This window comes from Arachis hypogaea, chromosome 9 (genome assembly GCF_003086295.3).
Source record: "Arachis hypogaea cultivar Tifrunner chromosome 9, arahy.Tifrunner.gnm2.J5K5, whole genome shotgun sequence".
Taxonomy (NCBI): Eukaryota; Viridiplantae; Streptophyta; class Magnoliopsida; order Fabales; family Fabaceae; genus Arachis; species Arachis hypogaea.
In genome coordinates this window covers 2,843,195-2,860,497 of record NC_092044.1, presented here as the reverse complement: position 1 = coordinate 2,860,497, position 17,303 = coordinate 2,843,195, and the positions used below count along the sequence as shown (strand labels likewise).

Sequence of the window (17,303 nt, the reverse complement as noted above, 5' to 3'; positions counted from 1 at the left end):
ATTATTTATTTATGTTTCTCTTATTTGAGCCAGCTCGTGAGCTTTCGGTGAGCCGATTTTAAACTTAAGAAATAGGCTCGATTGTTAATGAGTCGGCTCAACTCGGCTCACTTTCAACCCTAATCGATACTTACACAATACACTGGTGCCGAAGAAAATAGAAGAGAGTCAAGTTGAAATTTTATTTTTATAACTTTGTTAAGTTAAAAAGGAAATCGTTCTTTTGGGGATCAATTTTTTCACCGCCCACATCATTCAAAAGTTGAATAGTTAGTGACCGAAATAAAATAATATATCCAAAAAAATTATATTTTGTAAGTATTAATGATTTTTATATTTTGTTTTATATATTTTATAAAAGAATTTAATTTTAATATATTAATCATATAAAATAGTTATATAATAGTTTATCTATATTTATTTTTTAAAAAACTTTTATTATATAATATTATTTAATTAGATATATGTGTAAAATTATTTTAACATATAATACATCAAATTAAATTCTTTAGGAAATAGCAATAACTCATTTTTGTAAAAGAACTCATTCGAAATTTTAGAACTTTCTTATATCAAAACGAAGATGAATCTCTTTAGTTTAACCACACACTGAATTTCGATACTAGGATAGCTGTGGTTATCATGCTTAAGCTCTCTTCGAATATATATATAATCTCCACACAATACACATGTGCACGCATTGATGCATGTTATAAAATAAAATTTTAATTATTTTATATATTTATGTTACACTTTTAAATTTTATTTAATATAATTTTAATATTATAAAAAAATTTTGCATAATAATTAATCTTATTGAATAAAAAATATTCATTTTTTTATTTATATATTTTATATTTAATTATTTAAGAATAAAAGATTGTGTTATTAATTAAAATATTGTGTATTAAAGTATTGTTATCTAAAGCATTTATTTATGTACTAGGATATTCTGTATTTATTAGAGTCCATCAATGCTCTTCTTTCATATTAGCCTTTGATTTTTATCTAATCAAATCTAATAGTCTATATAAATGCGGCGCATCCAATAAGCATATAATTGTTGTGCTCGTTTTAGACATACCCCATGTATAGCAGTATATATGCTATATAGAAAATTATGTTTTCTATTTAAAAAGTCCACCTAACAAATATCAAAAATACTATTTGCATATTAAAATTAACATATTGATATATTTGTGTATTTATATTTATATATAATATATATAGTTTAATTTATTTTGTTGAATTAAAAAAATTATTATTTATTGTGATGATAAATATTTGATTACTTGATTAAGAATTTATTCTAATGTATGGATTGATTGTTTGTGCTATAAAATTTTAGGATTGGTCTTAATATTAATGCTGAATTGGTTAAATTTGAAAAGAATTCATCATCAAGAGTAAAAAGATTATTGCTGCTAAGAATAGAAAAAAAAAAAAGCCAATCATAACAATTATGAGCTAATAATGAATTAGTAATGCAATAATTTGATTATATTTGGATATACAAGGAAACACGAAGAAAATAAGAAAAGGAAAGTTGCCGCTTATAGGAAGAAAATAATCATGTCTTAAATGTGGAATGAGGAAGTATTGGGGGATAGAGTATCTATACAATGTGTATAATGGGGATATAGAGATGTTTGATTTGGTAGAATGTCAAGTTTTTATTATTTCTGGTACTCGAATGGTTATTCTGAATAGTATAGGTGTATTGTATTTGAGAAATTAGTAGTATTTTATTATGACTGTTTATTTTAAACTCATATTAAACTAAATAAATAGTTTATTATATACATTGTACAAATACACCGTTAACTTGCTAAGGGGAGTCATGTGGAATTGATCAGCTGCAAAGGTTAGCAAAATAATCGTTTTTGCTATAAGAAGAAGCACAAAGTTTGATGGGCATTAAGGAGAACATTCAGAAATTAAACACTGCACTATTGAACATTTTAGTTTGTATTTGATATTTAATTTTGAAAAAAACGTATAATTTATTGAGAAATTATTAGAAAAAATTTATCAATAAAAAGTCATTAACTAAGAAGAAAAGATAACTTAGTTTCAGATTTAATTTGTCTTTAATTTTGTTTGGTCTACTAATTTGATTTGGTCTTGATATTAGTTTGTGAATCACGAAATTATTACTTCGTTTGTTTTAGGGTAGAACCGGTTTAGTTCAATTTGTCTTTATATTGATTTTGACATTGGTAATTATAATTTTAAATTTGATACAATAAAATTTTGTTATTTTGTGATGAAAACTAGACGTAAATCTCATTACACATTGAAATTAAACTAAGATATTTACTGGTGTGAATCTCTCTACTCTTTCCTCATTTAAATTATTAGTTGTATAAAATAAATTTTATGTTTTGTAAATCAACAAAATAATTAAATAGGCAGTGTGAAGTGTGAACATAATGTGAAAGCGGTGTAAGGGATTTGCATAGCAAAAAAATAAACCTTTGAAATTGGCCTATGATTATAAACATAGACAATAAACAATCTTGTGTCGTGAACCATGAGGCATTTTTTTATTATTATTTTCTCTGTGATTGATGCCTTTTCCGAAGTTGGCTAACCATATAGTTGTTCTTTTATTCATATTCTATTTTGTAATTAAAGATTGGTAACACTATTAAATGTGAACATTGTAAAGGGAAGGTCAATTGTACATACAAAGTGGACTTCTAATTATAGACGCACCTATCAATATTACAGCTACCAAATTTAATTCATGACCCCCACAAAAAGAAGAAAAAAAAAACCTATTTTTTTTCAATATTTCAGCACTTATTTAATAATTTTTTTATTTTTCCCAGGTCAGTAGAGTGTTTTCACATCATAATAATAACATAATTGAATTAGAATATTAGTTAAATAAATAAAAATAAAATATTTTAATTTTCTCAATATATTTGATGAGTACGTTACAGACTTCAAAAGTTTTTTTTCCCACGAAAAATTTCTTCTTAACAGCTTAACACACAAAACATTTACGAATGAAGATGGCAAGAAAATATCCGCTAAGCTTAGAAGCTGCAAATCTATCTCTTTTGAATGATTGATAAAGAATATATACCACAAAAATAAATCAAAAGGATTGGATTCATTAGTGGTCACAACTCACAACTCACATGAAAGGAACGAACGTGCTCCAATACTAGGATAATTTACTTTAATTTTAGCACTTCATCAATGTATAATAATTGTGATGAATTTAATTGATGCACTATCACGTTAAAATATGATTAGAGTTATTAGTAGTTAAAAATTAAGTTAGTAATGATCAGTAATTAATACATAAAATATTTATGAAATTAATTTAAAATATTTCTATAAATAGTATGATTTTTGTATTATGTATAATATAATTTTAATATATATTTTTTATTTTTTATTTTTATTTTTTTATGAGATCAGAATCACGGTATTTAGGATAGGATTGTTGTGATAAAAATAAATTGAATGTCCATTTATAAGATTGGGCGGCTAACTATTCTCGTACCGAAGGAATGGTCTTTCAAGGCAAATAGAGAGTTAATGAAAGGTTGAATGGTTGAATATTTATATGTATAAATAGAGGATGAATCCTCTCGTAACATACACACAGCAATAATAAAACTAATATATTCTCTCTCTCTTTTTTACTATAAAGCACTTATTTTCTTTTCTCTTACTACACACAACCAAATAATAAGAAATCGATTCCCTTTTATGTTGCAATCAAATACCCTTCTCCTTATATTATTATTACAATTCTTTCTCTTCTTTTATTTTATAAGTATTTTAAATTCTATTTTCTATTACTCTTTACATATAATATTAATAGCAATATTAACCATCTTTAATATATTGAGATAGTAATAATAAACAAATGCAATTCTCTCTCTCTTTATTTTTAATACTCCTTTCTATCTTTGTATATATATATACATTGCAACATATAATATTATTATATATATATATATATAAATTATTATTGAGCTAATTATTTTAATACTAGAGTCTTCTATTTATACATCTTTATTTCATATATCTTTTATTTTACAACACGTTATCAGCACGAGACTCTAATCAAATCTTTACGAAGACTCAGGTAACAAATTTTTCATTATGTCGAAACTCTCTCATCTTGAATTCAATGCTCTTGAAATATCTGGAAACAATTATTTATCATGGATATTAGATGCTGAAATCCATCTTGATTCAATGGATCTTGGAGATACCATTAAGGCTGAAAATAATGCATCCCAGAAGGATAAAGCTAAAGTCATGATTTTTCTCCGTCGTCATCTTGACGAAGGATTGAAAAATGAATATCTTACATTAAAAGATCCTACAGATCTTTGGAAAGACCTTGAAGAAAGGTATAATCATCAGAAAACGGTGATACTTCCTCAGACCCGATATGAATGGACGCATTTGCGTTTACAAGATTTTAAATCTATAAATGAATATAATTCTGCAATGTTTCGAATCACCTCACGAATGAAATTGTGTGGGGAAAAAATAACTGATCATGACAGAAAACTTTCTCAACCTTCCATGCCTCGAATGTGCTCCTGCAGCAGCAGTATCGAGAGAAAGGGTTTAAAAAATATTCTGAGTTAATTTCTTGCCTTCTTGTTGCCGAATGCAACAATGAGTTGTTATTGAAAAATCATGAAGTGCGCCCAGCTGATGCCGCCCCATTTCCTGAAGTAAATACGGCAAATCATTACCCCAGAAGAGGTAAATGGCAAGCTTTTAATAACAAGAAAAATTATGGAAGGAAAAAGAATTATGTTCAAAAGAGAGGATCTTACCAGAAGTGGGATAAAGAAAGGAATATCAGGCAGAATAAATCAACCGAGGAGAAATATTTCCGTTGTGGTGGAAAGGGCCATTGGTCTCGTACCTGTCGTACCCCAAGGCACCTAGTCGATCTTTACCAGGCATCTTTGAAAAAGAACGACAAAGGAAAGGAAACAAATTTTTGTTTCAAATGAGGCTGAGAACTCCACCACTCATTATGATGTATCTGATTTCTTTGAGGATCCTGAAGGAAATATTGGTCATTTGATCAATGATGGAATAGTTTAATATGTGGGATTGTGAAGTATCTATGTAAATAAATAATGTAAAGAACTTATTGTTAAGTTTTATTTTCTATGTGTTTAAGTTTCAAATGTGATGTACATAAATAATGAAATATTAATGTTTATGAATTTTAAAATCATTAAATGTGTTATGTTTTAAAATAAAATTTTAGTGTATGACATTATTTTATGTATAGTGTTTCTTAGAAAAATAATTCTGATCAAGTATTCAATTTAACTGTGCATACTACTTATTTTATTATTATTTGTTTTTGAAGAAAATGGCAAGGATATGTAATGAAGATGTATGCCTTGCAGATAGTGCAAGTTCGCACACTATTCTCAAAAGTGATATATATTTTACCCATCTTGTGCCAAAAGAGGAATATGTTAATACTATTATTGGCTCAGGCAATGTGATTGAAGGCTCCGGAAGAGCTATAATTTTGTTTCCTGGAGGAACAAAATTTATAATAAATAATGCACTATTATCTACCAAGTCTCTGAGGAACTTGTTGAGTTTCAAAGATATTCGCCGAAATGGATATCATGTTGAGACAATGAATGAGGAAGATCATGAGTATTTATGTATCACAACTCATGATTCAAATAAGAAAGTTATATTAGAAAAATTACCCTCACTTTCATCTGGGTTGTATTATACCAAGATTAGTGCAATTGAATCACATGCCACTGTAAACCAGAAGTTTACTAGCTCAAATGAATTCATAACTTGGCACGACCGATTGGGTCATCCGGGAACAACCATGATGAGGAGAATTATTGAAAACTCTCATAGACATTCACTAAAGAACCAGAAGATTCTTAAAACTGGTGAATTTTGTTGTGCTGCATGTTCTCAGGGAAAGTTAATTTTAAAGCCATCACCGGTAAAGATTGGATTTGAGTCCCCTGAATTCCTAGAAAGGATTCAAGGTGATATATGTGGACCTATTCATCCACCATGTGGATCTTTTAGATATTTTATGGTCCTGATAGACGCATCTTCGAGATGGTCACATGTGTGCTTATTATCTTCTCGCAACCTGGCGTTTGCGAGATTACTGGCTCAAATTATTCGATTAAAAGCACAATTTCCAGAAAATCCAATCAAAGCAATTCGTCTTGATAATGCTGGTGAATTTACTTCCCAAGCTTTTGATGCTTATTGTATGGCTAATGGAATAAGTGTTGAACATCCAGTAGCTTATGTTCACACACAAAATGGGTTAGCAGAGTCACTTATTAAACGACTCCAATTAATTGCTAGACCCTTACTTATGAGAACAAATCTCCCAACCTCGGTTTGGGGGCATGCTGTTTTACATGCCGCAGCACTTATTCGTTTGAGGCCAACGAATTATCATCAGTTCTCTCTTATGCAATTAGCTTTTGGCCAGCAGCCAAATGTTTCCCATTTAAGAATATTTGGGTGTGCGATATATGTTCGCATTGCACCACCTAATCGCACCAAAATGGGACCCTAAAGAAAATTGAGAATATATGTTGGATATGATTCTCCCTCTATAGTGAGGTATCTTGAGATACAAACTGGAGATGTATTTAAAGCCCGGTTTACGGATTGTCATTTTGATGAATCAAAATTTCCAACATTAGGGGGAGAGAATAAGCTTCCTGAAAAGGAACATAACTGGAATGCATCATCGTTGATGCATTTAGATCCTCGATCAGGGCAATGTGAACTGGAAGTTTAAAAGATTATACATTTGCAAAGAGTAGCAAATGAATTGCCTGATGCATTTTCCAATACAAAGAGGATTACCAAATCTTATATACCAGCGAAAAATGCCCCCATTCGAATTGATGTCCTAGTAGGACAAGTAGCCACTGAAGCAAATTCACGCCAGAAACGTGGCAAGCCTGTCGGTTCCAAAGACAAAAATCCTCGAAAGAGAAAAGAGGTAAATAATATTCTTGTTGAAAAAGACATAGTAGAGACGCCTGCATTTGTCCAAAATTCTGATATAATATTAACGCCAGAAGACGTTCAGGAACCTGAAAATTGTGAAAATGACGAGATCTCGATAAATTATGTCTTTACAGGAGAGAAATGGGACCGAAATAAGACAATTGTCAATGAAATATTTGCATATAATGTGGCATTGAATATCATGCATGAAAATAAGGATCTTGAGCCAAGATCAGTTGAAGAATGTCGACAAAGAAATGATTGGCCAAAATGGGAAGCAGCCATGAAGGCTGAATTAAACTCACTCGCAAAACATGAAGTCTTTGGACCTGTAGTCCGTACACCTGCAGATGTAAAACCTGTTGGATATAAATGGGTATTTGTAAGAAAACGAAATGAGAAAAATGAAGTCGTGCGCTACAAAGCCCGACTTGTGGCACAAGGTTTTTCACAAAGGCCCGGTATAGATTATGAAGAAACGTATTCCCCTGTAGTGGATGCGATAACTTTGCGTTATTTGGTCAGCTTATCTGCATATCATAAACTGCATATGCATTTAATGGATGTGGTATCAGCCTATTTATACGGCTCATTAGATCGGGATATCTATATGAAAGTCCCTGAAGGATTAAAGATATCTAAACCATCCAATGAATATTCGCAAGGGTTATACTCAGTTAAATTGCAAAGATCTTTATATGGTCTAAAGCAATCTGGACGAATGTGGTATAATCGTCTTACTGAGTATCTGGCCAAAAATAGATTTAAGAATGATGATATTTGCCAATGTGTTTTTATAAAGAAAACTACAGCTGAGTTTATTATAATTGCTGTGTATGTTGATGATTTAAATATCATTGGGACTCCTGAAGAGATTCCAACAATTATAAAAACTCTAAAAGAAGAGTTTGAGATGAAAGATCTTGGAAAGACTAAATTTTGTCTCGGCCTGCAGATCGAGCATATAAAAGACGGGATCTTTATTCATCAAACAACATACACAGAAAAGATCTTGAAGAGATTTTATATGGATAAGTCACATCCATTAAGTACCCCAATGATCGTAAGATCTTTGGATGTGAAAAAGGATCAATTCCGTCCTAAAGAAGAAAATGAGGATATCCTTGGTCCTGAAGTACCATATCTTAGTGCTATTGGGGCACTAATGTATCTTGCTAATAATACGCGACCCGATATATTATTTGCTGTGAATTTACTAGCAAGATATAGTTCCTCTCCAACCAGAAGACATTGGAGTGGAATCAAACAAATTTTTCGATATCTTCATGGGACGGTTGATATGGGATTGCTTTATCCCTATGGATCCAAGTTACAACTAGTTGACTATGCAGATGCTGGATACTTGTCTGATCCACATAAAGGGAGATCTCAAACAGGATACCTGTTCACATATGGTGGTACAGCTATATCTTGGAGGTCCACGAAACAGACGATTGCTGCAACATCCTCTAATCATGCTGAAATACTGGCGATTCATGAAGCTAGTCGCGAGTGTTTTTGGCTGAGGAGTCTGATTCAATATATTCTGTCATCATGTGGACTGATTGATCATAAGATAGCTCCAACCGTCCTGTTTGAAGATAATACAGCATGCATTGCTCAACTTAAGGGTGGATACATCAAAGGTGATAGAACAAAGCATATTTCTCCTAAATTCTTCTTCACTCATGATCTTCAAAATCAAGGGACGATTGATGTCCAACAGATCCGCTCAAGCGACAATCTGGCAGATTTATTTACAAAGTCACTCCCAAAATCCTCCTTTGAAAGATTGGTACATGAGATTGGGATGCGTTGATTTTGAGACATTAAATGATGTCGACAAGAGGGGGAGACTGTACTCTTTTTTCCTTGGTCAGGTTTTTTTCCCATTGGGTTTTTCTTGACAAGGTTTTTAATGAGGCAGTCCTTATCACAAAGAATATTGTACTCTTTTTCCTTCACTAAGGTTTTTTCCCAATGGGTTTTTCTTTAGTAAGGTTTTAACGAGGTAATAATCCTAAATGGTCATCAAGGGAGAGTGTTGTGATAAAAACAAATTGAATGCCCATTTATGAGATTGGGCAGCTAACTATTCCCATACTAAAGAAATGGTCTTTCAAGGCAAATTGAGAGTTAATGAAAGGTTGAATGGTTGAATATTTATATGTATAAATAGAGGATTAGAGGATGAATCCTCTCGTAACATACACACAGCAATAATAAAACTAATATATTCCCTCTCTCTCTTTCTTACTATAAAGCACTTATTTTCTTTTCTCTTACTACTCACAACCAAATAATAAGAAATCGATTCCCTTTTATGTTGCAATCAAATACCATTCTCCTTATATTACTATTACAATTATTTCTCTTCTTTTATTTTATAAGTATTTTAAATTCTATTTTCTATTACTCTTTACATATAATATTAATAGCAATATTAACCATCTTTATTATATTGAGATAGTAACAATAAACAAATGCAATTCTCTCTCTCTTTATTTTTAATACTCCTTTCTATCTTTGTGTATATATATATACATTACAACATATAATATTATTATATATATATAAATTATTATTGAGCTAATTATTTTAATACTAGAGTCTTCTATTTATACATCTTTATTTCATATATCTTTTATTTTACAACAAGGATATATTTTTTCGTAAAACTACTATGTTTTCTTTCACAAAATTATTTTTTCTCTGTGTTGTTCTTTTTTTTTTCTTTATATCTGTTTTTTATGTTTTCTCACTTTAACCATAAATCCATCTTTTTCGTTTCATCTTTTCAAGTTCAACAGACCAAAAACCACTAGCATTTGCCGGCAATCCCATCTTTGCTGCCACTATCCTCTTTCCATTTTTCTTCTATGCGTCATCGCGTCGCACAAACTTTGTTCCTCCTTTTTGTCATGATCAGAGTTGTGGCCACGCCACACTTCTCTCTTTCTTTGTCTTTCTTTTTCTCTCGCGCCACACGTGCCGCCTCTTCCTCAACCATCTCATCAAAACTTATCAAAGATAAAATTATTAACATTTTTCATTCACCAGCTTATGGGATATATTAAAATATTATTAGAGTTGTTAGTAGTTGAGAATTAAATTAGTAATTATCGGTAGATAAAATATTTATGAAATTAGTTGGTAATATTCCTATAAATAGGACGACTCTTGTATCATGGAAAAACTTTAACACGGCAACTTTAATATATATTTATCATTTTTTTAATTCTATTTCTATTTTCTTATTATGTCAATAAAATAGTTTTACACGTATATTTAATTACATAATGTCATATCAAGAAAAATAACTATCTTTACATTAATTGCATGAATAGTTATCTAACATAACAAATGTAATTGCACAACTATATAAAATACTTTACACTAACAGGACATCAAAATTCAACTTTAATTTGAATATAATAATATAGAATGTCTAAAAAACATTCTAATATCTTTTCTTAAATATCAAGTGAAATAAAAATGAATATAATTGATGTTTTAATCTTAAGAAGTAGTATTTTCTTCCAAAACACAATTTTTAGAAGGATTTATTTGTTAGCAGGCTATATACTTATTATATTTTTTTATAGTAATTCACTCATATTCAAATTAGTATATGATTTAATTGTAATATACATTAAGTTAATTTTTTTAGGTTCATTAAAAAAATTATATATTTAAAGTTTAAACACATTTTTTAGATATACTAATTAATCTTTTAATAAATCCAAAAAACAAATTGGAGACTGTTAAATTAAAATGAGATTTTTTTATTAATTTATTCTCTTTTATATATTAATTTAGTAATATTACATTCATTTACTTCTTTTTTTTGTTTTTTTAAGTAGCTAGCCACTGATTTGAGATTAAACAATGGGAATATATCTGAAGGAGTAAATACCACTTGGGAAAAAAAAAGACACTCAACACTCACACACAAAAATTTCTGTATTTCAATTTAAGTTGTTAAATAAATAACTTTTTTAAATAAAAAATCGAAAATTCAACTGTATACATATGAAGATTAATATCTTAAACATTAGAATCCTTTTTATGATTATTTTTTTGGCATACACATACACACTACTTTAATTTGATTATGACAAAATAAAAAGGAATTATGCTAACTAATCAATAATTTTTTAAATAACATGAATAATTACTAATTAAATAAAAATATATTATATTTTTAAATTATTCATATAAATTTTAATATTAAAATAATTATTTATATACCTAGTAAAATAAATATCTAATATATTTATTATTTATATTATTTAGTATTTTTATTATCTACCTATATTTTTCAATGAAAAGAGAAACATGCAATGGCTATAGAAGCAGAAATAAATAAATAATTAATCTAAAAACTCCACTTGCATATTTGGATTTGTATGTCCCCATCCACAATCTGAAACCAATCAAGAAGATTTTGAATAATATAATGTTTGACTCCCAATAATTGTAGGCTTGTTGCTAGGGCACAAGCTGAGTAACAATAATAATCTAGTGGATGTGGATCCACTAAATCGGGTTCAAACTTTTCAATCAACTGCAGTGCTATATATATAACCAACTTGGGTTGGTTGAGAGATTAACTCACTCATCCACTTAAACAAGTGTCGAGAATTCGAACCTTGTTTTGTGCATGCATTAATTTATTGGCCAGCGACAGATCCTTAAATGGAGCTCAGATCCGCGACGGATTAGTCCTTGACCTGTCGAGTTGAAAAATACCGTTTGGGTAAACCAATATATATATATATATATATATATATATATATATATATATATATATATATATATATAAGACATTCGTGTTACAAACAAAAATAGTTATTTGTATTTTTACGAGTAATTTTTTTTTTTTATAATACATCTTTAACTAGTTGTTTGTGTCATTCCAAAAATTTGTTAAACACTGAATCACCCAATATTTAAGTGATTCATACAATATATACAAAAATTAACCGTACATACCATTCTTTTAGTTGCCATGTTTGCATCTTATCTATGACGTTTCTCTGCAATTCATTCCACAATCCACATGCATATTTTTGTTTTTTTTTTTTAATTGTGTTTTAATAAAAATAAAAATTCTTTAAACGTAATTGGATATATTCAATTAATATGATTATACATCTATATGTTTAATTGTATTGTTAGTTCATTATATTTAAAAATACATTACATGATTAAAAAAAATTAAAATATACAAAAATTAATTTATATTTAATATTAATAAAATATAATTTATATTTAAAAATACATTATATGATTAATAAAATATTAAATATTATAATTTATCAGTAATATATATATATATATATATATATATATATATATATATATATATATATATATAAACAAAAATTTGAAATTAATGTAAATATGTCTTACATCGTGTCATGTCTCATGTTTCATATTCATGCTTCATAGTTTTACATATTTTTTTCATCCGTTCGTTAATTGTTCATATTAATATATAAAAGAAATAAAATTTTAGTTTTTGAAAGAGTTTTCATCTTTTAAATAGGAAATAAAACGTCACATAATTGACACAAAATAATCTAAAAAATGTGCTAACTTTTTTTTAAAAAGATGTATGTTACGACTTGGTTGTTATTGTTCTAAAGCCAAATTCAATAGAGAATTACTGATATTGATTTTATCAAACTCGATGTTTATTTAGTATTAAAATTTAATTTTGATGCATTGTCAATATTAAATAATTTTATGTGTGAATCTAATTACATAATAATAGGTTGGTAAAAATAATTACTTTTTACATTTATTGTCTGAATGCTCGTTCAAAAAAATAGATATAATTAAATGACTGTATAAACTATAAAATATTTTATACTGTTGACGCATCAAAATTAAACTCTTAATATTAACTTAAATTATATGTTCCATTATAAACTAAATTATTATTTTCATTTGATTTCAATATAAACTATAAAATATTTTACATTGTTGACCCATCAAAATTAAATTCTTGTTAAAATATAAATACACATTAAAAATAAATTAAACCGCATATATATTTATACATAAATACGTTAGTGGTGGTTTTTGATGACTAATTTTTATGTACGAATAATATATTTGTCAAATTATTTAAAGCGAAGTTTGCTATTTTGAATTTCTCAAATTATTAGTGGTTGTTAAGATTTCTATTTTGGAAAATTTTATCCCAAAAATTAAAAGATATAGTTTAACTTCCAATGTATTTATTAAAAAGAAATGTCAAACTTTCTATTATTAGTATCATAGATTTTACTCTTTTTTTTTTAAAAAAAAATCTCAAATAGATGGCCCCATCATAGATTATTCCAAAATGTATGTATCCTAGTTTAATTAATGAATTTATTAATTAGTAATAATTAATGAATAATGTTGGGACAAGACAGAAACATGGTCCAAAGGTGGTTCACTACTTGAGCTGTGTTATCTATGCACACACGCTTATCATTCTTCACTTTCCCATTTCCCACTCATTACACAAGCTATGACATCACACTTCATTAAGCAAATTATTTTTTCTTCCTTTTAATTATTATCTCTGCTGCATGTCAAGTTCTATTTAAGATTTTCACTCTTTTTCTCCACAAGAAAGTAGAAACAAGTTTTCAATGGAGAAGGAAGAAGTTGAGCATTCCACAAGTGAAGTGGAAATGGCTTCTCACCAAAACATGTCACAACCACAAAAGAAGGGTGGTCTTGTTACCATGCCTTTCATCATAGGTACTTACAAGTTAAAACTTAACATAATTATTGTGTTATGTGATTTGTTTTTTTAATTTGTTTGGTTTGTGTTAATAATGGCAGCAAATGAAGCACTTGCAAGTGTTGCAACAATTGGTCTTTTGCCAAACATGGTGTTATATTTGATGGGGAGTTACAAGCTCCATTTGGACAAAGCAACTCAGATACTCCTTCTATCACAGGCAACAAGCCATTTCACACCTGTGGTTGGTGCTTTCATTGCTGATTCTTATTTGGGTCGCTTCCTTGCTGTTGGATTAGGATCCATAATCACTTTTCTGGTAAATAATCTTTTTTTCAACCTTATGAGTTCAATCAATAATTGTCCTTTTTGCCCTTCAATTATTATCATGTAAGAAAAGAAATTACTTGAGGAGGGAAGGGTAGTGTTGGAAATTCAAGTGTAAGTAGTTTGGTCTTAATTACATTAGTAAACTCGGATTAAGTGACACCTTACTTTAAGAAGACCATCCATGAGGTGGTCAAACGAGATCTACATGTAAACAGTCTCTCTGTAGACATGATACATGACAAAGCACAATGGCGTCGTTTGATTCATGTAGCCGACCCCACTTAGTGGGACAAGGCTTTGTTGTTGTTGTTGTTGTTGTTGCACTTAAGTAGTTTAAGTTAGATCTCCCAAAAGGCTTGTCTTGTTCTGTTCCTTTCAATTATTGCCAAAATAGTAAGAAAATAAATTTAAGAGGGAAGGTAGATGAAAAACAGATGTAGTTCTCTTTAATGTTAATATGTCAAATGAATTATGCTTAGAGGGCATGGAGGGTACTCAAAATTTGTTCATGATAGCAATATAAATATTTTTGTTTTCTGTTATTTGTTATCGAAGATCAGAGTTTCATGAAATGTAAGACAAGATCACTATTTCAATGTACTAATTCTCCAACAAAGACTAAATACTAACTTTTCAGTTTTCACTTATCTAATCACCTCAGAAATGTTGAAAACATTCTTAATCTTTTTTCTTCCTTTTGTTGCAGGGATTGGCACTCATGTGGCTAACTGCCATGATCCCTCAGGCAAGGCCTCCACCTTGCAATCCAGCAGCCGGAAAATGTAAGTCGGCGACGAATCCACAGATGGCAATGTTACTCTCAGCCTTTGCTCTCATGTCCATTGGAAATGGAGGCCTTTCATGCTCCCTAGCATTTGGTGCAGACCAAGTGAATAAAAAGGACAACCCTAATAACCAAAGAGCCTTGGAAATTTTCTTCAGTTGGTATTATGCTTCAGCATCAATTTCTGTCATAATTGCATTCACTGGCATTGTATATATCCAAGATCATCTTGGATGGAAACTTGGTTTTGGTGTTCCTGCAGCACTTATGCTCATGTCTACTATCTTCTTCTTCCTTGCTTCTCCACTTTATATCAAGAATAAGATACAAGGCAGCTTGATCACCGGCTTTGCTCGAGTAATCGTGGCGTCCTATAAGAACAGGAAGCTTCCATTGCCGGCTCAGAGCTCAGCCGGAATGTATCATCATAAGAAGGACTCTGAATTTGTTGTTCCATCTGATAAACTAAGGTAGAAAATCACATATTCACTTTAATATAACTCCTCTGAAGTAAGCTTTTTCTTAAGTTTGAGAGTAAGGGTGCATTTCTTCTTCTTAGCAATGCCTTTTTTCCTCTAAGTGGAATCGGCTACATAGATCAAACACTGTCATTGTGTCATGTATATGCATTGGGATGCGAAGTTAACTCACTAAATCAGTGATCTAAGACTAAATTACTGAACATGTGACACTGCTTTGTGTGCTTTTCAGGTTTCTGAACAAAGCATGCCTCATTAGAGATCCAGAAAATGACATAACTTCTGATGGCTTGGCCTTAAATCCATGGAGTCTTTGCACAGTAAATCAAGTAGAAGAGCTGAAAGCTATCATCAGAGTCATTCCTCTATGGTCTACAGGGATCATGATGTCTCTTAGCATTGGAGGCTCATTTGGATTGCTGCAAGCAAAATCACTCAACAGACACATCACTTCAAACTTTGAAGTTCCAGCAGGTTCTTTTAGTGTGATCATGATAGTTACAATATTCTTATGGATTGCTCTCTATGATCGTGCCATTATTCCTCTAGCATCCAAGCTCAGAGGGAAACAAGTTAGGATCACTGCTAAAAGAAGAATAGGACTAGGCCTGTTCTTCTCTTTTCTCCACTTTGTAACCGGTGCTATCGTCGAGACCACAAGGCGAAGAAGAGCAATCGAGGAAGGACACATTAATGATCCTCATGCAGTGTTGAAGATGTCAGCAATGTGGCTTTTCCCTCAACTTATCTTGGGTGGCATAGCTGAAGCATTCAATGCAATAGGCCAGAATGAGTTCTATTACACAGAGTTTCCTAAGACTATGTCAAGTGTTGCTTCGTCTCTTGTCGGATTGGGAATGGCTGCAGGGAATGTGGTATCTTCCTTAGTATTCAGCATGGTGCAAAACCTCACTTCTAGAGGTGGAAAAGAAGATTGGATTTCAGATAACATTAACAAGGGTCATTATGATAAGTACTATTGGGTTCTTGCTTCAATTAGTGCTGTTAATATATTGTATTATCTGTTGTGTAGTTGGGCTTATGGACCTACATCTGATCAAGTAGTATCAAAGGTAAGTGATGAAAAGGGTTCAATTGAAGGAAATGAATTGGGGAATGAGAGTGAGGAAATTGGACCAAAGGAGAAAGAGTTAACTGAATTTGGTCATGGTGGTCAAATTCATAAAGGTACTTAAGGTTGAGCCAATAATCTGTCACTTTATTTTGTCAACTAAATTCATGTGAAAGATGGAAGAGGTGAAGTTTGGGTTCATGATGATAATTAAGGAAAAGCAAGGATTAGTTGGCTAGTTGAATTGTTTTATAGTTGATTAAAGGGTGTATTATATGGGGAGCAACAACCAATTTGGATAGCCTTATTTTTGTTTACAAGTTTTTGGCTAGTAATAGATATAAGCAGGTTATGGATGCAGATATGTAAGGTATGCCTGAAGGTAATAAAGATTCAAATTTACTCCATAGAGAAATTGTATTGTTTTTGGATGATCTCTCAATGATATGAAAAAGAATAGATTTATAGATTATTTAGAACTCATTGCTGTATGAGTCTATGAAAGTTCTTTTTATCTTCTTTTAGTTGTATCAAGTTCTGAACTTATGATAATCTTAGATGACAAGTTATTGTTTTAGGGTAAAGTTTAGTGAAGAAAGAAATTAGAAACTATAATATCCCATATTTTAATGATCATTCATTCATGTTATGTTCTTCCATGTTGATTTTCAACATTTTGGTTCCCGGTTGTTATGCAGAACTGGCTAACATCTAAAGGGTCCATACTCCATAGTAGTTAGAAGATTTTAGAATTAACAAATAAATAAACTTTTTGATTTACCAAACATAAAACGAACACAAACATCTTTTCAAAAAACTTTACCAAACCAAGCCCCAGTTAGCGCAACAAAATGATACATTGATTGGTTT

General features: G+C 30.1%; 1 protein-coding gene across 1 annotated transcript; it reads left to right on the top strand.

Moving 5' to 3' along the window:
- The first annotated feature begins 13,433 nt into the window (after positions 1-13,433).
- On the top strand, positions 13,434-16,912 carry LOC112709910 (protein NRT1/ PTR FAMILY 1.2). The gene is made up of 4 exons (XM_025761903.3): positions 13,434-13,785; positions 13,870-14,087; positions 14,805-15,352; positions 15,594-16,912. The coding sequence occupies exons 1-4, from the start codon at positions 13,674-13,676 to the stop codon at positions 16,555-16,557; spliced, it is 1,842 nt and encodes a 613-aa protein (XP_025617688.1). The 5' UTR covers positions 13,434-13,673; the 3' UTR covers positions 16,558-16,912.
- The last annotated feature ends 391 nt before the right edge of the window (positions 16,913-17,303 follow it).